The sequence below is a fragment of the Malus sylvestris genome, chromosome 10, assembly GCF_916048215.2.
Source record: "Malus sylvestris chromosome 10, drMalSylv7.2, whole genome shotgun sequence".
NCBI lineage: Eukaryota > Viridiplantae > Streptophyta > Magnoliopsida > Rosales > Rosaceae > Malus > Malus sylvestris.
The window spans coordinates 18,176,123-18,196,768 of record NC_062269.1 but is presented as its reverse complement, the minus strand read 5'-3'; the positions used below and the strand labels follow the sequence as shown (position 1 = coordinate 18,196,768).

The window sequence follows — 20,646 nt, the reverse complement described above, 5'->3', positions numbered from 1 at the left end:
TGTACTTTCAGTTGTTCTAATTTAATCATTGTAGTTTAGCAAATGATGCAAAGAAAAAAAGGCAAGTCTACCCAAAATCATGTTTCTCCTTTGCGCATAGATAAAACTTGAATTTCCTCCCTTGGTCATCAAATAAAATTCCTTCATTTTCTTCCTGTGCATTTTATTCCTTCACCAATCCATTAGCATAACTAATAAGTGAGACAATCTTAACTATAATAGTAATAAAGTTTTGGGAATAAATGAAATTTCCATCTATGGTTGTTTGGGCCCAAATTTACACCATTGGCCCGAGTAATCGAGACCGTTGAGTAAGCATGCTTCTACACCGTCGATCGAAGAGTGAAGATAGTTTTGTTATTGTTGAAGGATAATAGTATGATTTTTATCATAATAATTATCTTTCAACATATTCATCCTTATGTTATATGACGGGATAAATGAGGTTCTCATTACCTCTAATGGAAGCAACAACAACAGAGTTCGAATTAATTAGGGTTTGTTGACAAAACGTGCAGAGACCAGCACTTAGCATGATCAGATGAGTCTTGGATGATGGGATGGCGTGATCAGATAGGCCTTGAAGGGATAATGAAAGAATATTATTTTATTTTTTGATATGGTCAAAACAAATATATCAGATAAAAGGATTGGGAAATAAAGATGAGAATGATTAGTCAAAGAATGGGGTTGTATGCAGACGTGCGGGTCTGGGTCTGTGATGATGCGATTTCATTGGTGCATAAGGCTCCAGAAAAGCTTTGAAGCTTTGGTCACGTGGAAGGTGTTATAGTTTTGAAGTTTTCAACATTATCTTTAAGAAATTGGGAGATATATGCAATGAATTATCTTGGAGAAAGTGAACGGCAAAGGGATATGGCGCGCAGAACTTGGGATAGAGTTTGATTGGACTCTATAAACATTCTGGCCATGCCAAGGAAATATCCAACCTTATAAATACATGAGGTTGTGGAATGTGAAGAGCCCCTCCAATTCAACACACAAACTGCCCTGGGCAAACTCTCGCTCTACGCGAAACCTCTCAACAACCTTGAGATTTTTAATTTCTTTTTCCACCGACATACCTTCAGTTTGGATAAACAACACTGTAGAGGCAACCGGCGAACATCTTCAGTTTGGATAAACAACACTGTTACCGTAGAATCAGCCGACCATGAAACACCTTCAGTTTGGATAAACAGCACTGCAACAGGGTCGACTGGTTATCTATCCAAGTCTCGGTTGAGAAGTATTTTTGGATCCTTACTGGCAGAGGTCATCTCATAAGCCTTCTCGGCGAAGTGAGGTGTTACTTGATGCAAAAATTAACTTAACACACAAATTAAACCTTCTTGTATCAATTGTAGTAAAGAATGTAAGTAGGAATCGTTCTGGACCGGGGATTAGGAGGGCTTGCTAATAACCTCTAAGATGACTCAAAAACGTAAAACAAAGTTTAAAACACTAAGCTAGACTCAAAGAATGCAAAACTAAACTATAAAACACTAAAACAACTCAAAAGACTCAAAACAGCACAAAACAAGCTAAAAGACTCAAATCTATCACTAAGAGTGAAATTGGTAGTGTAGATAATATCATTTGTTAAAAAAAATAATCATTTGACAACTAATTTAATCATATTATTATCCGCGTGCGAAAGACCTTTTTTTATAACCAATATTACACGTCTTTTAAGATGTTTTGAACATATTTAAAAATAGAGAAATTATGAACAACTGATTGAATCACATTATAGCTAGCTTATTGTGAGGTACTAATTATTTAAAAAAACTGTACAAAAAAAACATTAATTATTAAAAAAACATTGTTAAAATGATGAAAATACCCCTACAATATTTGATGCATTATTTTGGATTGCTTTTGAAGTTTTTTGTTTGAGGGGCGTTTTTGTTCAATTTTTTTTTTTGTGAAAATTGTGACATCAAAAAATACTATTCATTGGGTCATTGGCTTTATATATACATTTAATACATTATTTTAGATTGCTTTTGAAGTTTTTTGTTTGAGGAGCATTTTTGTTCAAAAAAATACTATTCATTAGGCCATTGACTTTATAAATAAAGATGAGAAAAATGGAGAAAATCTCGAACAATGCTAATGTAAACTCAACTTGGAAATAGGAAAAGAAACTCAAAACATTTTTGTTTCCGATAACTGCAAGGACAAAACTCCAATTAAAAGACTAAAGATTTTTGTTTCCGGTAACGAATAAGAACTTTTTGGTTCTGTCTTACAGACAAGGGACTGACATGAAGGAAGCATAATGAATTTTCTTGTTAATGAAACCCAAACTCTTTACTTCACCACGTTGTATTTTACCATCTTCAATGGAGAGGGCTACAGGTTCAAAAGTAAATAAATGGTTTGATTTATCCAAAAACTAATCTCCAATCGATGACTAGACTACAATTTTGTGGAGCCCAACATATCATTATTTGGCCAAAAATGCATTAGACTAGTCAAATGTAGCCCTCGGCTTAGCCTTTTTTTGGGGACCAGCTCATCAGTTGCAATAATTGATTCAAATTCAATATCTAGATTTAAAAGCATCAAACGGTAGTTTAATTAAACTAACCAATAAATTTAAAGTATAAACTAAAACTAATAAATTATTGAGGGATTATGTTTAGTTCATTCGGTTGAAGATCATATATGAATAAGTAAGTTGAGTAAGTTGTGGTGGAAAGCCATACACTGCTTGGTTTTGGGCCTAATCAAGTAACCACATTCATAGCAGTCTACAGCTGCAACCTAAGCAAATATTTTTCTCTATTCATCAAGGCCCAGCCCACTTAGTGCACGGCACAAACACACCGCAAGCACAAAATAGCAGAGAGAGAGAAAGAGAGAGAGAGAGAGAGAGAGAGAGAGAGAGAGCGAGCGCGAGCGCGCAACGGTGGCCCAGATTTATAGACGGCTGTGTTTAGTGGGAACCGTTTCTTTTCCCTCGGCGGCGTCAGCAACTCTCGGGACCGCGCACAACCACACAACACAGATCCAATTCCCTTCCCATCCCAACCTCCTCCCTCCCTCCCTCCCCCTCTCTCTCCTCCTTCCCTCTCCGCAGTGGGGGAAACCACTAGATTCACCAGGTAACTTTTTAGCTTAATTTACTTTTTTACTTTAATTATTATTTTTTGAAAAATTAGGTTTCTGAGAAATTAGCTTCATGCTTTAGGTCTTGTTGTTGTTCTTCTTCTCCAATTTTGGTTATTGTTGGAGAAGTTGCCTGAACTCACTGAGTTTCGGTGGGGGAAGAATTGAGCTCAGCTGCGGATAAGTTGGAAGCAGTTTTGTTTTCGTTATTTTCTCGGCGTTTCTTGGCTACCAAACAGAGGTTGAGGTAGAAAGAAACATTTATTTATTTTTTTATTCTCTAATAAATAGTTGTTCTCTAACAATGTTGTCGTTAAATTAGATATAGGCAAGATGCATTTAGTATGTACACACTCGGCGAGTTTTGTGGTGCCGAATAAGCTCACGCTAGAAAATTTTAGGACAATGGATCAGAGGCTACGATTATCTAGGTTGCGTAATCTTTACTGCAATACAAGATCTTTTTGGAGTTTCAGTGGAATCCTTGTTCTCATGATCTGTGTGGAGGGTGTTGCATTGCGTAGCTAGTTTATGTTCCGCCAAACTCTTTCATCACTACTTATTTCCTTTTACTTTCTGCCTTGTACTCCCCCATTCCTACATACTCAAGTACAATTTTTTTCACTGGTATGTTACGGGGTACCCGTGTCTAATTCAACCTTTTGTCAAGAGGATGAGAAACATCTTTATCTTGTTCTCTTTTCGCCCTCTATTAATGAGGGTGGGGTGGTATGCTTGGTGTCCAAATAGCAATCTTATAATCTTTTAATCTTGCTTGCAGGCGTCTGGTTTCATTCAATGCAACAACATCGAGAGTCTTTGTATGGTTGGAAATTGTATTTGCATTGTCATTTTTGGGTGAGGTGCATTGTATGTTGAAGATTTTTTATTTGTTAAATATGATCGGGTAGCAGAGTGGAAAGAGGTATTGGTCAGTTATTATCCTAATTAGATATTTGAATAGCATTGCTACGCCGAGTCCTCAGAAAAATAAAACCAATTTCTTCACAGGGTATCAAACAGACAGAGTTACTGATACTTATCTGTGGATTTTCTTATCATCTTAATATGGCTGATGCTACACAACTGGATATTCCTCCAGAACGTGATAGCAGTCATGCAACAAAATGCCAAGAAGGTACATCAGAACAGATACATGAAATTGGTTCTGAAAGTCATTGTAGTGAACCAGCAAAACAAAACATTGGCTGCGCCATTGTTCGTAATGAGCTACGGGAAATCTGCAATGCCGGTGGACAGTCAGAGTCATTATCTGAAAATGTGACCGAGAATTCTCATCTTGAACAATTGGGACAGCCTTCTGAAGATGTGAGCAAGAGTAGTCAAAGAGGAGCTGAAAGTGTTTTTGCAACACAGGGATCTCATTCCAGTTCGGGACACAAACAAGATGAATCATTACAAACCATAACTGCAGTGTCTCCCTGTACCATGAAGGACCAACTGCGATCATTTTCTGAAAATGTGAGCAAGAATTCTCTTATTGATCAAATGGAAATGCCTTGTGAAGATCTGGGTGTGAACAACCTGACCAATAAAACTTCGTGCTCTGAACAAATGCCGTTGGAACAGGAAAGTTATTGTGCTTTTGGAACTTCATCTGGTGAACTAGCTGAAGAAAAGCATCCTTCTGCCTCAGATCGTGTACAAAATGATCAAGTACCCATTTGTGGTAGCAATGAACATTTGCAGTCATCTAGTGAAAATGTGAACATGACTTCTCTTAACAAACAAGCAGGATTGCCTCCTGAAGATCTGTCAAAGACTTGTCAGACTGGCAAAGTTTCATGCTCTAACCAAATTACATTACAGGTGACCAATGAATTTGCGTGTGGAAGTGTACATAGCGAATCAGAAACACAAAAAGATCAGCTTGACTCTGTACCTGCTCATAATAATGAAGTTACAAGTACCCAAGCAGCACCCAGCTCTATTTTTTTTGAACAATCGAGGTCTTGTATTGAAGCTGTGACCCAGGATGCTCCTACTGGACATTTGGAACTACCCATTGAAGACGCAGGCAAGAGTCCTCCTAATGATAAAGAAATGGAACCACTTCCAGAAGATGTGACCCAAAATTTTAGTCTTGAAAAGACAGAAATGCCATCTAAGAATGGACCCAAGGATAAGCAAAATCCAAAATCAAGAAAGAAGAAATATATGTCAAAATCTTCCCTTGGCAGTGACAGAGTTCTGCGCTCAAAGACAGGGGAGAAGCCTAGAGATCCTAAATTAAGTAATAATGCAACTCTTGAATCAAGTAATAGCGTTGCAAATGTAAGTAATGTTGAACATAAAAGAAGGAAGAAGAGAAAGCAGAGCCAACGGAATAGAGTCATTGATGATGAATTTTCAAGAGTCAGGAAACATCTGAGATATTTGCTGAACCGGATAAGCTATGAGAAATCTCTGATTGATGCTTACTCCGGTGAAGGTTGGAAAGGATCCAGGTGCATAAGTTCTCCTATATCGTTTTCTTTATGAAGAGAGTCATTTGTAACTTTGATGTCTAGTTGGTTTCTTTACTTATCAGATGCTAGAGGATTTAGATATTTGTGTTTCAGAAAGATCTTTTTTTTAATACATGAGGTCTTGTGGTATGGCTTTTTTGTTGTCGGCAATTTGGTCATGTTTAATTTTCTACTTTTTATGGTGAGTAATATCTTTGGCTTTGGGTTCTGAGTTCTGAGTTCTGACTGCTTTTGTAATTTTGCAGCCTAGAAAAGCTGAAGCCAGAGAAGGAGCTTCAAAGAGCGACTTTTGAGATACTTCGACGCAAGTTGAAGATAAGAGATCTATTTCAACATCTTGATTTGCTATGTTCTGAAGGAATGTTTCCAGAATCTTTATTTGATTCCGAAGGACAGATTGACAGTGAGGATGTAGGAGAATTCTTCAATTTTAAGTTGTTCCACTTGTTAAGAAAATTATATTTATCTTCTTTGTCATGATTTATCGTCTGATTTACTTTTCCTCTGGCATGAGTCGCATGACAATACTGTTATGTTTTTCAATTTGTGCTTTTTACGTATGGGTTCTGATTGTGATTCTTTCTGTTTCGCACATAAGGTGTAACTGTGTTTTAAAACTTATATCATTGGGCAGATATTCTGTGCAAAATGCGGATCCAAAGACGTTTCTCTTCAGAATGATATTATACTCTGTGATGGTGCTTGTGACCGTGGGTTCCACCAGTTCTGTTTAGAACCACCACTCTTAAGTGAAGACAGTAATGTCCAAGCACTCCCTTGTTTTTTGTTACTTATTATGCTTAGTTGCTTAATTATTCATTTGGCAGTTCCACCTGACGACGAGGGTTGGCTATGCCCTGGATGTGACTGCAAAGTTGATTGCTTTGATTTGCTTAATGACTCTCAAGGAACAAATCTTTCTGTCACTGACAGCTGGGAGGTCAATGCCAAAAGCTGTTATGCTTTCTTTTTTCTCTTTGTTTTTTGGCTTAAACACTCTGGTCTCTTTTCACACTCCTATTTCATGTGCAGAAGGTATTTCCCGAAGCGGCTGCCGCAGCATCAGGACATAATCAGGATCACTCCCATGGACTTCCATCAGATGATTCTGATGATAATGATTATGACCCTGATGGTCCAGAAACAAATGATGAAGTTCCGGGAGAAGAATCAAGCTCTGATGAATCTGAATATGCATCTGCATCTGATGGACTTGATACTCCAAAAAATAATGACGAGCAGTACTTAGGACTTCCTTCTGATGATTCAGAAGATGATGACTATAATCCTGATGCTCCTGAAGTCATTGAGGATGATAAGAAGGAAAGTTCAAGTTCTGATTTTACATCTGACTCTGAGGATCTAGGAGCTGCTCTTGACGACAATAATATATCTGCTGAAGATGTTGAAGGTCCCAAGTCAACGCCATTGGACGAAAGTGGGCCTCGTAGAGGCTCCAGCAAACAAAGTTCTAGACGTGGGCAAAAGAAACAACCTTTAAAAGATGAGGTATTATCTTTATTAGAGTCGGGTCCTGGCCAAGGTGGTGCAGCTCCTGTTTCTGGGAAAAGGCACATAGAAAGGTTGGACTACAAAAAGCTGCATGATGTGAGTGTCTTTTCTAAGTGCATCTTGATTCTATGATTATACCACCTGCACTTGTTGCCTTCTATAATATCGTAGTATGGTATTTATTTCTACTCCACAAGTTTCCCAGTATGCTTGGTTATTTTGAATTGGAGAATACGATCTTTTCTCCCTTAGACGTAGTAATAATTGACACTTTAGGCCTCACAACTTTGATTGTTAAAACTGTGTCCTTTCAAGCATTCAGGGTTTCTTTTCTTCCTCTAACTTTAAGATTTGGTTGTGGTGTAGTTGGTGTTACAAACTACACGTGAATCTGAAAATTTAGACTCCTGTAATAATGACTGGTAGTGTTCAGTGCTTTAAAATCCATGGCCCTTTACCTTAAAAAGTTAAATAATAAGTGACTGAAATCTATTATGCAGTCTGAATAGGTTATAAATTTTAACTCCCGTCTCTGTGTTTCATTCCCTTGTTGGTAATGTTTGTACTGTGCTTGAAAGATCAAATGCATTATTCTATAGCTAGGTTATCAGTAGTTCAGTACTGTGTATCGTAGATCTACCATGTTTCTCTTTTATTCTTGTTTTATTTCAGTCACTAGCTTGCTTATGTTTGCTCTATTTACCACGAATTCTAAAGGAGACATATGGAAATGTTCCTACTGATTCAAGTGATGATGAAGAGTGGAATGATACTGCTGCACCGAGGAAAAGGAAGAAAGGTACTGGACAAGCTCCTATGGTGTCACCAAATGGAGACTCGTCAAACATTAACAATGGAGTGATCACAAACGATATAAAACATGATCTAGATGAGAATGAGAATACTCCTAAAAGGGCTCCTCGTGGAAATAAAAATACTCCTAAGAGAGCTCGTCGAAAGTCAAAGGTTGAAGATACAAGTAATTTGTCAAACAAATCACGTAACGGCTCCACTCAGTCCGCTTCTACTAGTGAGAAAGGTGGATCGTCAAGATCAACATATCGAAAACTTGGGGAAGCTGTAACTCAGGTATTATGGTCCAAGTTTTTTCTAACTCTTTCTAGCATATGAAGTCGAAACTTGTCCTTTTTTTCCCCCTTTCTTATATTGTAACATCTTATCCTTGGTTCCGTTAGTCTAGTTTTTTTTTCCTATGTAAGTAAGCTGTCACAATTGTTTGTGCAACTCTTATGTGTTTGCAGAGTCCAGTTGTATGGTTAACCAAAATTGTCATTAACCTCGTCTGTTGATATGCTTCCATGTTGATGGATCAACAGATTCAACACATTAAACTATAATGTTATCAACCTGATGATAAGACAAAAAAATCCAAGCTCTAGATGGCAGTTCTCCACCTTAAAGGAATTAAGCATTTAGAGAACGAGTTCAAAAATTAATAAAACGCAGGCTGTAAAAGATGGTTACTTATGGTACTGAACGGGGGCCACTGGTCGATTGGTCCATCTTTCATCTGCATGCAGTTAGCTCCTATTTGAAATTTTTGTGTTTGTGTATATTGTTCTTGTGTGTACATGCACATGCACATACATATATTATACTCTTATCCAAATGTCAATCTCTGCATTTCATTTGGCTTACACCTGTCAACTGACAGCAACAAATTTGAGCAATGGTATCCAATTTAAGATCCCATTCTTGACAGTGTTGCTTAGTTTAAGGTGTAGAGTATCCATACGAGCTTAGATTTTAGGTTCGAACACTGAAGATTTGCATCACTACTCAGAACTCGAGTGTTAAGAACTCAAATGTAGCAAAACTTAAAAAGTTTAAACCTAAACTCTAGGTGAGAAACCTGTGTCAGTCAATTGAGAGTAAAGAAAACATCGTTGGTCAACCAGCCTCGGGAGCCAGGCAACTGGCAAATGCGTCTGAATGAAAGATTGGACGTAAATTTCAGGATGTACTACAAATTGTGTTTAGTTTATCTTATCAGGTTTAATCTTGTCAAAATGTGTAGTCTAGATTGACAATCAAACAACATAAAATGGTATCTAGCAAGAGAAAATTACCCTATTCTATGATTTCGAAGCTCCCTCCCTCTCTTTCTCTTTGTGAAGAAAAGAATATCATAAAGGTTATTTATTTATTATTTATTTGCCAAAATCATAGAGGTTATTTGAAACGATTGTTAACTGTTATTTCAGCGACTATCCAAATCGTTCAAGGAAAACCACTATCCAGACCGATCTATGAAGGAAAGTCTGGCCCAAGAACTAGGAATAATGGCTAAGCAGGTCAGACTGTTTTCTTGGCATCAGTATTACAAGTTCCCTTAATTTTATAAATGTGTTAACATGATATCATAATTTCTTTAACCTGGTCTATTATTGCAGGTAAGCAAATGGTTTGAAAACGCTCGCCACTGTTTGAAAGTGAGTGTGGATAAGAGTGCTGCAGGAAATGGCACGCCCTTGCCTCAAACAAATGGAAAACAACTTGAACAAGATGGTACAACTTTTGGAGCTCAAAACAAGGAGTTACCCAGGACAGATGATCCTATGACAGGTTCCTCCAGCAGGGATATGAAAGATAGTGAATTGGTGACTCCGAAAAGCAGTAAACGAAAGGCTATTTCTCCAAACAATAGAAAGAGGGAGCGTAAATCAGATGATCTTGATCCAGAAAACGAGACACCAGAAACTAATAGAAAAGGTACCCGACTTATGACTAGACGAAGGAAATCAATTGCTTGATTCAAATTTTGGTCTTGTAGGAGAATAATTTTAACCATTTACGCCTTGCAAGAGAGATCTCATGTGCGGCGAGAAAATCTGGCAAAATCCTGAAGGATAATCCAAGAAGTTGGCCAATTTTTCATGTACCTTGGTGATGAGCTTGGGTTGTTTCCTGTTTCGGGTGAGTCAGAAGAAATTGCTCCCCTATACTTATGTATAATGAGTTTGTGAATTTTAATTACTGAATTGTTGTTCTTGCTATCAAACAGCTCCCGTCTTCTTACCGGTGTTCCATTTGTGAATTTTTGTTTTCCTTTCCTATAACCTGAAGGACTCTTATTTCAATGAAAAATGACGAGGTGCTTAAGTTTGGAACGGATGAGTTTAAGCCTGGCTTGTTTGTGGAAAGAGCTCAAGTTTACGCTTTGCTTGGCTTGGCTCGACTCGTGTTACGGAGTTTAGTACAAACTCGCCCTTACTCCTTTGTTTAGCATTTAGTAATGTGATGAAGTCAATTACTTGATTAAACTTGATCCTTGATGGCATTGATCTAAAAATCCCCGCCTTGCGCAGCCTAGGCACTAGCTGGCGGGCCATCGTCTCAATTAATCCCTAGGTGTTTGAAAATTAAGAAAGTGCGCTTAAACCTGCTTAGGCGTCCGTCTAGCCCATCTAAATTCACTTAGATTGTGACTCTCATTGAAACAGAAAATTGAAAACTCTCATTTTGCATTTTAATTTTTCGACAAAATGTAAGATACTTATTGAATACTTCGATGGACGCTTTATATGTTTGTTTCTCATGTTTCTAATACTTTATAATTTATATGTAATTTTATTTTGCAATTAATACAATTATGTGTGTTTTTTTTAGTATAAATATACAATTTATTTATACATATAATCAATTTACTTAAATTTGCCTAGACTCTAGCTCGCCGTCCTAGCGTATTTTAAAAACTCACTTGGTATTTATAAATTTGGAACTTATGCTTATGGACTTTAATCATTGGTCCTGACTCCTCCTGAAAGACAATTGAGTGTAGGGGTGGGTTCGGTTTACATCGGTTCAGTTTTTTGCCAAAACCGAAACCAAACCGAAATTTCGGTTCGGTTCGGTTCAATTTTTTTTCGGTTTTTTTTGGTTCGGTTTTTTTTTCGGTTCGGTTTTTTCCGGTTCGGTTTCGGTTTTTTGTTTTTATTTTTTTTCAAAAAATGAAAAACATTGAAATTTTAAATTTTAACATATCCAACACAATCATAACATAAACATTCTAACTAGAATCAAAGACAATGAAAATAAACATTTAAAGTTGAACTAAAATCATCAATCAAGTCTTTCAAAGTCCAAACTAACAACCTCACAACACAAAATCACACAAAAATCGTACAAATGACTTAGAAAAGTTAAATTGTATGATGTTGTTCAAAGATCAGTGTTGTTTGCTTGTAACTGCATGTTGACAACTTGATTAGTAAAGGTAATGCGTGGGTGGATTTATTTAGTGTGTGTTGGATTCTTTTCCATCACAAATTACCCAAGTAATCTATCCGAAATAAATGTTTATGGATTATGTTACATGTTATATGAGAGTAGATTTGGAAAAGAAAGCTGGCGCAGAAGTAGACAGTGCTATGGAGATGGATGTAGGTACTTCGGGAAGAGGTTTGGTTCCGGAACCTTATATGGGGGAGAAATAATAGGTTAGGGTTTAGAGTTTTTATAAGCCTTTTTTTAATATTTTGAGCTTAAAGTTTGGCAACACATTGTGACACACCCCATCCCGAAGGAGGGCATGCTGGCCGTCACGTGAGAGTGACGTAACCATTTACACAGTACGGAAGCTTTAAGATACAATTTATAAGTTGATACACCCGAAGGTGAGTCCTAATTTTGTCCAATCTGTCAGAACACCGTCAAATTCCTCGTAGTCACCACACCTTTGTGATTCCTGAACCTGGAGGGGCGTAAAACCAAAATTGAGTGGGTCAGTAAAACAATTCTTTTCCAAATCCAAACATTTCTCAAAACGTTGTAACCCCTCTCCGTAAAACCTGTATACTTTCCCAGAAATGTAAAATATAAATATACATATATATTCTCAATACTTCAATTCATTAACTCAACATTTTCATCATAATTATGCCATGCCACATCATCTCAACATTTCTCATATTAATTATGCCATGCCACATCATCTCAACAGTAATAAGGTATGAATGCATCAACATAAATCATATCAGGTGCAATAAAGTAATCAACCGGAGGCCCTCTCTTAGCCCGGTTGAACCTAGAGCTCAAAATCTATCACTCTCACACTCTGCCGGAGTCACTCCGCGTGACCTGTCCGGCCTTCTGCACATAAGTTACGCTCTAGTGCTTCTCATAAATCATCTGTGCACATAATCTAAGGTCACCCACCAGTCGGAATCTCACTAACACTCTCGCGACTGGCCTGTCGTACCCACTCCGCGTGGACTGTACGACTAGCATCTACTTGGATCCAAGACGAGCGTGCGATGCGGTGAATACTATAAGCACTAAACTATGGTGCAGGATTTGAGCTCAATATACATCAACATCATCATAACAGAAATAAATACTCACCTGTGCGTCCACCGCACCATTTCATACATATGCATCATAAATCAATTCTTACCTGTGCGTCCACCGCACCAATTCATACATATGCATCATATATCAATTCTTACCTGTGCGTCCACCGCACCAATTCATACATATGCATCATATATCAATTCTTACCTGTGCGTCCACCGCACCAATTCATACATATGCATCATATATTAATTCATACCTGTGCGTCCACCGCACCAATTCATACATATGCATCATATATTAATTCATGCATGGCATTTCAACTCACATTTCTATATACTTTTCATATCAATTCTATGCATGGTATTTCACTTCCCGTTTTTCCACATAATTCATATGCATTTCATTTTAAACATATTTTCATTTCAATTCAATTTCTGGAAAACGTCAAGTATATATATATACGGAAAACAAAACTGCCCACTCACCTGGAGTTCGTCCAACAACTCCCTAGCACCACACATTAAGGCGTCATGACGATCGCCGCCTAGAACAGTAATCAAATCCAACCTCAGAATTCATATCGATAGAATATATAACTTATATAAAATACGTCCCTACGTAGATCGATCCGGAAGATCTGCCACTCAGATTTTTAAATCCATAACTTCCAGAGGTCCACAATATATCTCTAGGACAACATCCTAAAATTTCATCACCATCCAACGGTTGGATCTCTGTCAATTTCCAAAACTAAGTGACGGTTAACATTTTATATTATGGACTTACAACTCCAATTCCGGAAGATCCGTAAATCGGATTCCCAATCCGTAAGTTCCTATAATCCTCAAATATTACGTATTACAACGTATCAAAGTTTGGTGACGATCCAACGGTCGGATCATCAATTCACATTTTCACCTAATGCGAAAATTATAAAACGTTATTTGAACACCTAACCAACAATCCTCAATAACTTTCTCATACGGTGTTCAATTTGGGTATATGAATATACCACAGTGATCTACTCGACGTCACGGACGTCGACATATTTTTAAAATAATTTTTACTGTAGCACGCGCCCCCACGCGCCAAGGAAGGCACGGGTCCACGCGCCTCCACGCGCACCTTCTTCTTCCTTGGGTCGCCGGACTGGTTTTTCCGGTGGCCGTTTTCTGGGCAGTTTTTCAAATTGCCATAACTTTGTCATTTCTCAACGAAATCAAGTGATTCAAAAACGAAAGTTGTAGCCCTTGAAGAGACAAAGATAATGGTACCTTTCACAACACCTAGTTCGCCGTGATTTGGCCGGAAACTTCCTCGAAAGCCTCGGAGGTCGCCGGAAACTGGGTAAGTTTCAAATGAGTATAACTTCTTCAATACTCAACGAAATTGAGTGAAACAAAAAGGAAAGTTGTAGTACTTGACGAGACGAAGAGATTGATACCTACCTCAACTCCTAACGCGCCGGGGATTCGCAGGAAAGAGCCTCGAAAGCTCCGGCCAAACTTTGAACTTGTCGATCTCCGTGTTCTTACGTCCAAAAACTTCCAACGAAGCACTCCGAGCTTCCTTGGGACTTCCTTAAGCTCACTGTGAGCTTGGTTTCACCTAAAACAAAGCCAATTCGAAGATCATGAACAGTGCTCTTCACGGGAACTTGGAAACTAGGGGTTTTCCGAAGCAAAACTTACCTGAAATGGATACCAACGTGATCGTGAAGTCCTCAGGATTCCAATGGTGGTCTCAAACTTGACGTTGGTATAGATTTAGGGTGGTTTTGTGGGAGTCTGTGTGAGTTCGAAGGAGAGGGAGAGAGAAAGTGAGGTCTGAGGGAGAGAGAGAGTGAATGACAGTATACGGGAATTGGGGAGGGTTCTGAGGGATGTGGGGATCCCACTTTCAAACTTTAACATGTTCATGAAATTCTTGTTCTAAGTTTAAACCCTAAAACTAGTTTAAGAACTTTAGGTTAAACTAATGTCACATTTATGCACCTTAATCCCGCGGTTCGGTTCGGTTTGATTCGGTTTCTAAATCACTAAAACCGAACCAAACCAAAAGAATTCGGTTCGGTTCGGTTTTTTCAATTCGGTTCGGTTTTTTCTTTCGGTTCGGTTTTTTCGGTTTCGGTTCGGTTTGATTTTCGGTTTTTTTCGGTTTTCGGTTTTTTGAACCCACCCCTAATTGAGTTTGTGTGCACAACTGTAATATGAGGCAATGTTTTTATGTGTGCGGCGTTTAAACGTTGGGCGTTGGATCTAAACCAACGAACCAAATGGCAATGAGGTTTAGCTTACAATCGGATTGGAAAAACCCAAAACTGTTGAATTGCGGTGGTGGTGGTGGCGGCGGCGGCTTCTGAGTCAGAGTGACGATGGTTTTAATGATAGCGTCAGTGTTTTCAATGGTTGTGGCAGTCGAGATTTGGGATGGTGGGGATCTAAGATGTGGGTTTCGTTTTTTTTTTTTTTTAACAAATAATATTATCTACATTAAGGAGTAGAAGAGTGAGCTAAGTTTCACAATGAGTTAGCAATAATATGGTTTAAATTCGTCTTTTGCGTGAATTAAACCTAAAACTTCTTACTTATAAATAAATAAATAAAAATATCACTAAGTGCCTTGAGTTTACATATTTGCATGTGTTCGCGACAGAATAGATTCAAGATGGTGGAGACGATGGAGATCATGGGCACCTTGCTTTACACAAAATCCGTCACCGCAAGATGGATGCCCTGAAGATTTGTCTTTTATCTGGGGCCTCTTCTGACATCTTATACTTGATTGACGTCGTCTTCATCGGCGAAAGTGTTCATATTTAGCAGATGTTGTTCACATGTTACGGATATTTCGTAGATATTATGATATGGCTTTCATATTTAGTATAAATATATTTATATAATGATGTTAATAAGGTGATGATATTTAGGAGAAATTTTTCAGCGTGTTGAAAATAAGGTCAAGTACACCAAGTATTGTATGACACACCCCAACCTGCAATGTTTACTTGGACTTCGAAATCGAGTTGTGTTGGCTGACACCTGGAGGGTGACGAAGCTATAAAGTGAAGTGTAGTGGAAAAAGGATGTGAATAAATTTAAACCTAAAAGTGCCTAATCAAAAGAGTGCATAGGTGAGTGGGATTGAACCCATTTTACACGTGATGTGAGAGCATAAGACAGTATAGTAAATAGGATGAGGATTTTACCACTAAAGATAACCATCTCCTGAGATTTGCCAGAATCCTCGTTTACACATAAGTACAACTACTAAACCTGGAGGGGTGAAAAACAAAGTTGAGTGGGTCAACAAAACAACTTTTTGTACGAAAACCTTTATTTTCAAACATACTAACCCCTTGCCGTAAAACAAGTATAGTTTCCTTAAAATCATACTACATATAAGTATGAAGATTTAATGTATGCCAACAATATATATCAGAAATATGCCACAACAAGAATAATTCACGACAATAGAAATATAGGCATGTGCTTGACAAATATACTAGCATGCAAGTCGAAGTCACATATAGCTCATCAATCTATACTAGCACACAAGTCAGAGTCACCTAACGTGACCTATCCGACAGGCTGTGTGTGTAATAATAATATACACTCTAGTACAACAATCACGTGAAGCTTGTGCTAAGCGTAGTCACCTACAAGTTGGAGTCGCCTAACGCGACCTATACAACAAGTTAGCACTTAACTTGGATCCAAGATGAGCATGCGGTGCGAGAGGTGAACATACACGTGAAGGTTGGCCCTGGCCCCGGGTGGGAGCACTAACACCAGGGTGTAGTAATGATGAGCTAACTATATGAATATATGAATGCCATACAATTCGAATCAATATAATAAACTCACCTAAATTTACCCGCGCGTCCTGTAGAATCATTTTAGTATTCTACCACAGTACTATATGGGATGTGCTATCCACACACCCCTTTTTACTTCTCACACACCCCTTTTTACTTCTCACACACCCCTTGTTAATTTCTGTTCGTTGATCTTATTCAATTTATCCGATCCAACGGCCGAAAACCAAAAAGGTGTGGGAGAAGTAAAAAGGGGTGTGTGGATATCACACCGCTACTATATATATAAGCAGGTAAAATGCGTATGAATATGCCAGAGCCATTTTATAATTCCAATCACAAGGCCACATTTACCAAACTAAACTAAAATTATGGCATAATAGGCGTAAATCCATTTAAATGCAATTGTGGAAACTATATATATATATATATATATAAAAGTAAACTGCCCACTTAGATATAACGCAGTCGAAACGAAGCCTTCGAGCATTGTTTGACCCCGTATATCCTCGGGATATGTTTCCCCTAAATGTGAAATTACTAATTTAATTCGTTTAATAATACCTATATGGAAACTTAAATAAAATCTTCGTAGATTGTTCAAACATAAGGTTTAAATATACGAAATCGATCTACTCAACATCACGGGCCTACACAAATTTTCAGAATAATTTTTGGACACTGAACACGCCCTCACGTGCCAGCCAAGGCACGGTCATACGAGCCACCATGCATAGGCCAAACGCTAACGTCCGTCAGGAATATTACGTTAAATAACTAACGGAAGTTAAAAGCGTTACCTGACGCCGTTAGAATATTTTGTCAACTTTGACGGAATATTCCGTTGTCTTCTCCGACGAGCCTCGTCTGTCGCCGTCTAGTTTCGTCGAAATCTGGAAATTTTCGCCGATTTCTGGGTAAAATTTAACAGCTTCACAACTTGCTCATTTCTCAACCATTTTTCACAAAATTTATATTGAAATGAAGCTTGTTGATGCACAAAACCGGAGGTCTTAGAACAACGTAAATCCAACCGTGAATCTGCATGAAATGTAAGTAACACAAGATGTATTGTGGTTCACCCCAAGGTTTGGGCTACGTCCACACTGATTATGTATTTATCTAAGAAGTGAGGGAGAGATATTCAGAGCCTCTGAGGGGGAGAGTGAGGTCTCTGATGGTCTAGGAAATGGCCTCCCCTAATTGTGAGGGTGAGGGGTCCTTTTATAGAATAAGGACTCCTCACTTATTACATATTTGCCCTTACCTTTATCACATAATTACATTTAAGTCCCCCGAGTATTTGTACGAGATCTAAATACGAGACCCTAAATATGGTATAAACAAAGCTTATGAATAATAGAATCACGTTATACCTTTTTGGAGTCCAAAAAGTGGATGGAGGTGGCCTGAAAAAACCTTGAAAGGTACAACTAAAATTGAGACTTCTTGAAACCTTGTGTTTCGATGTCAACACTTTCCAAACCTAGTCTAGAACCCTTAGGAAGTTGATTAGCAGCTCCCCAAGTCCTAAAAACATTATGACCCGGTCTAAAAATCGTTAATCCAGAACTCACCGAGTCGAAGCTTCTGAGTTGGTGAGTCACACCTCAACCAAATTGAGATCTGGTTACACGGTTGTGTTCGTGGGGTTGAGGGGAGTTCAAATATGTAGGTTACAAGTCACGTTTGAGTGGTTTGGACGTCGGTTGAGAGAGTTGCAGAGAGAAAGGGTTCTCAGGTGAGAGAGAGAAAGATGAGAGAGCGAGAGAGCTTTTCTGATTTTTTGATTGGTTGTGGAGAGATGTGAGGGAGTGAGTTGATTGGTGCCAAATTCGAGGGAAGGCACTTGATTGGCGAAGGAGAAAATTAGGAAAAATGAATGGTGGTGAGGGATTGGTGGAAAATCAAATTGAATAATTTGATTTGTTGTTGAAGATACAGGACTGGATCCATCAATTAGGGAAGGGATGGATTTTGTACAATTTTAAATGTACAAAATATGTCCTCTTGACAATGTTTCCGACACTATAAATTTGTACGTTCGTCCGTAGTTAATGTACTTTAACAGAGCTAACTTTCTCGTTACAAATCTAATTCGGGTCTAACTTGCGTCCACGCGTTCGTGTCGACGAGTACTAATTTAGTACGAAACTAGGAAAATGAAACTGAAAGCCAAAAACCACTTCCACGTCAGATTCCACTTTTGTCCAAAAATGGGTAAAATCGTCAACTCCCACCAACGGAAAAGAAATCACAATGAAAAATAGGGACAGGTCGTTACATTGTATTTATAATATAATTAGTTATATATTTTTTTTCAAATTTCTAACCAATTGAATTATTATATTTGGTGTTTCTGACGGCGTTCCTATTAGGCTGAAAAATATTTTGGTATTTAGATCATCTTTGTTGGAGGGTTTACCGCTCCTACAGTAGTTTTATTTTAATGTTTCAAAGAATCAAACAACATTAAAAACTCCCGCAAAAAGTGTCACATTGTAGACGCTTCTTGAGAGTTAACCCTGCTAGTGCTAGGTGTCCAATGCTCTTATTAGATTTAGAACTTGTGGGCTATGCTTTAATTGTCTATCAGTTTGTATTTGTCTAATAAGATGATGTTAGGAAGATCAAAATTTTAAATTAAACTAAATTAAATTTTGTAAACCAAATGATGTGGTTAAAGATGATTGGTTTAGTATTTAAATATTGATTAATGTGTTTATTTCCTATTTGTGACAATTGGTTTGCAAATTTGGTTTAAAAATTTGATCTCTCTAACAACACTCTTTGTAATATAGTTGCGTATCCCGATTCATATATTGCAGCTAGCTAGCCCTTTCTCTCCCGTTTGGTGAGAGCCTTTCTCTCTTCCTGAGAGTGTTTCTCATTGGTATGTGAGTGTATTTTCGTTCATCCTCTCTTTTGCAGCTGCCGATCCTAGCTCTGTCTAGGGTCGGTGGCAGTCCTTCATTTCTCATTTCTTTTGTTTCCCTTTCTTTCTCCCTCAATTTGTTTTTTCCTCTGTTTGTTGGCTGGATTGGTCTCTTCCATCACCCCTGCTTTCTTCTGATTTCACTGTCCTTTTGGCCTAATCTCCTTTTCACCCACCTTCATGTTCAATATGCTCCATACCCTTCTTTGTAAAGTCAATCCTTTCATCGATCTCGTCCGGATCTGCACACACAAATCTTCAACTGGATTTCTCGCAATCTCTTTAGAAAGTGCATAGAGCTTCAGCTCGGGTGTTCACACCACCTACTCCTTCTCTTTGCCTTTGTTGGCACTGGTACTTGCGGGCTAGTTCTTCTCGCATGTCTCTTTCGATTTGTGGTGGAGATTTCGGTGGTGCTCTTTGGAGGATGTTGGTGTTTTCTTTTCATCCAGTTAGGGGACCATGTTTGGCCTAATCTCAAGCGTCTATTGGGGTGATGGTCAGAGATGGTGGGTAGGAGGCGTTCCGGCAACGATGGAGGCTCCAAGTTGTTAGGGTTTGTTTTAGTTTTTTTGGTGTTAGGCCTAGAACTTGGTTTTGGGTTTTTTTTTTTGCTTTACTTTGGAGGTTTACTTTTGTGTTGTGTGAATATTGTAATTGGGTCTCGGTCTTGTAATTATGTTGTCTTGGTAATGAACTTACCTTTTGTCAAAAAATAAAAAATAAAAAGAAGGAAAACATACATAATTATGAGCTTAGGTGGCAAAATTATATTCTCACATAACTCACACACTATTGAACGAGAATAAAATATGACCTTAAATAGAAATCTCATAGTATAAACTAAATGTTTAAATTTAAGAAAAACTAACAAAAAAATGTCTCAAAACTTCAAATTTTAACAAAAAATTCAACTAATAACTTTATTTAACAATAAAGATAAGAGAAAGAAAAAAGAAAAACAAATATATCACACGCGCACCGGTGCGCCTCCTTCATTGGTGCTTGGTTCATCAAATTCCTTTGTTCATCATTATCAAATGCCTGCTGCTTCTATATATTTGTACTCTCTCTCTCTCTCTCTCTCTCTCTCTCTCTCTCTCTCTCTCTCTCTCTCTCTCTCTCTCTCTATGTATATATAATTCCTTTGTGCATCATTAATTTGCCTGCTGCTTCTATATATTTATACTCTCTCTCTCTTTCTACACACACACACATACACACACATCATTTACATACATACCTTATTATGTATTATATATTATGGACATATGAAACACTAAAAAGTACCTTGTGCAACCTTATTTATCAAGTCACGACATTTATACTTGCAATTTTGATTTGCATCATGGGCGCGCGTACACCCACCCTCCTTCCACACTTCTCATTTTTCCCCGTTACAAGATTTTTTTTTCTTCAAATTGAATTACATTATCTGGTTTTATTTTTGTAGTGTTGTT

The 20,646-nt window shown here is 37.9% G+C and overlaps 1 protein-coding gene and 2 long non-coding RNA genes across 14 annotated transcripts in view; 1 reads left to right on the top strand and 2 right to left on the bottom strand.

Annotated features, from left to right (window-relative positions):
- LOC126586994 (uncharacterized) overlaps positions 1-14,241 on the bottom strand; it is a 32,433-nt gene extending 18,192 nt beyond the window's left edge. Inside the window, exons 1-5 of the long non-coding RNA XR_007610953.1 lie at positions 14,126-14,241; positions 13,883-14,042; positions 13,709-13,777; positions 12,920-12,978; positions 11,639-11,832 (exon numbers count right to left, since the gene is read on the bottom strand). This is a non-coding gene — a long non-coding RNA (uncharacterized LOC126586994). The remainder of the gene's footprint in view (positions 1-11,638; positions 11,833-12,919; positions 12,979-13,708; positions 13,778-13,882; positions 14,043-14,125) is intronic.
- LOC126586988 (homeobox protein HAT3.1-like) lies at positions 2,862-15,376 on the top strand. 12 transcript variants are annotated; one of them, XR_007610948.1, is made up of 12 exons: positions 2,862-3,113; positions 3,200-3,364; positions 3,899-5,585; positions 5,852-6,017; positions 6,241-6,364; positions 6,434-6,546; positions 6,639-7,214; positions 7,836-8,207; positions 9,344-9,433; positions 9,533-9,851; positions 9,945-10,055; positions 15,095-15,376. XR_007610948.1 is itself a non-coding variant. In XM_050251960.1 (11 exons), exons 3-11 carry the CDS (start codon positions 4,186-4,188, stop codon positions 9,983-9,985), a joined length of 3,201 nt encoding a protein of 1,066 aa, XP_050107917.1. In that variant the 5' UTR covers positions 2,862-3,113; positions 3,200-3,364; positions 3,899-4,185; the 3' UTR covers positions 9,986-10,140. The 12 variants fall into 12 exon arrangements, 6 of the variants coding, with proteins under 6 accessions (XP_050107917.1, XP_050107915.1, XP_050107916.1 ...); XR_007610947.1 differs by having other exon boundaries at positions 15,090-15,376; XR_007610946.1 differs by lacking the exon at positions 15,095-15,376 and adding an exon at positions 10,206-10,674.
- A 3,798-nt stretch (positions 15,377-19,174) lies between these two features.
- LOC126584717 (uncharacterized) lies at positions 19,175-20,254 on the bottom strand. The gene is made up of 2 exons (XR_007610098.1): positions 19,807-20,254; positions 19,175-19,770 (listed from the first exon to the last, which is right to left on the bottom strand). It is a non-coding gene; the product is annotated as an uncharacterized LOC126584717 (long non-coding RNA).
- Between the last annotated feature and the right edge of the window lie 392 nt (positions 20,255-20,646).

What these genes read in the sequence shown, in the direction of transcription:
- LOC126586988 (XM_050251959.1), top strand. Translation starts at nt 4,186, where the DNA reads ATGGCTGATGCTACACAACTGGATATTCCTCCAGAACGTGATAGCAGT. An exon ending in GAAGGTTGGAAAGGATCCAG is followed by an intron (nt 5,586 to 5,851) that starts GTGCATAAGTTC and finishes GTAATTTTGCAG; the next exon opens with CCTAGAAAAGCTGAAGCCAG. An exon ending in CTGTCACTGACAGCTGGGAG is followed by an intron (nt 6,547 to 6,638) that starts GTCAATGCCAAA and finishes TTTCATGTGCAG; the next exon opens with AAGGTATTTCCCGAAGCGGC.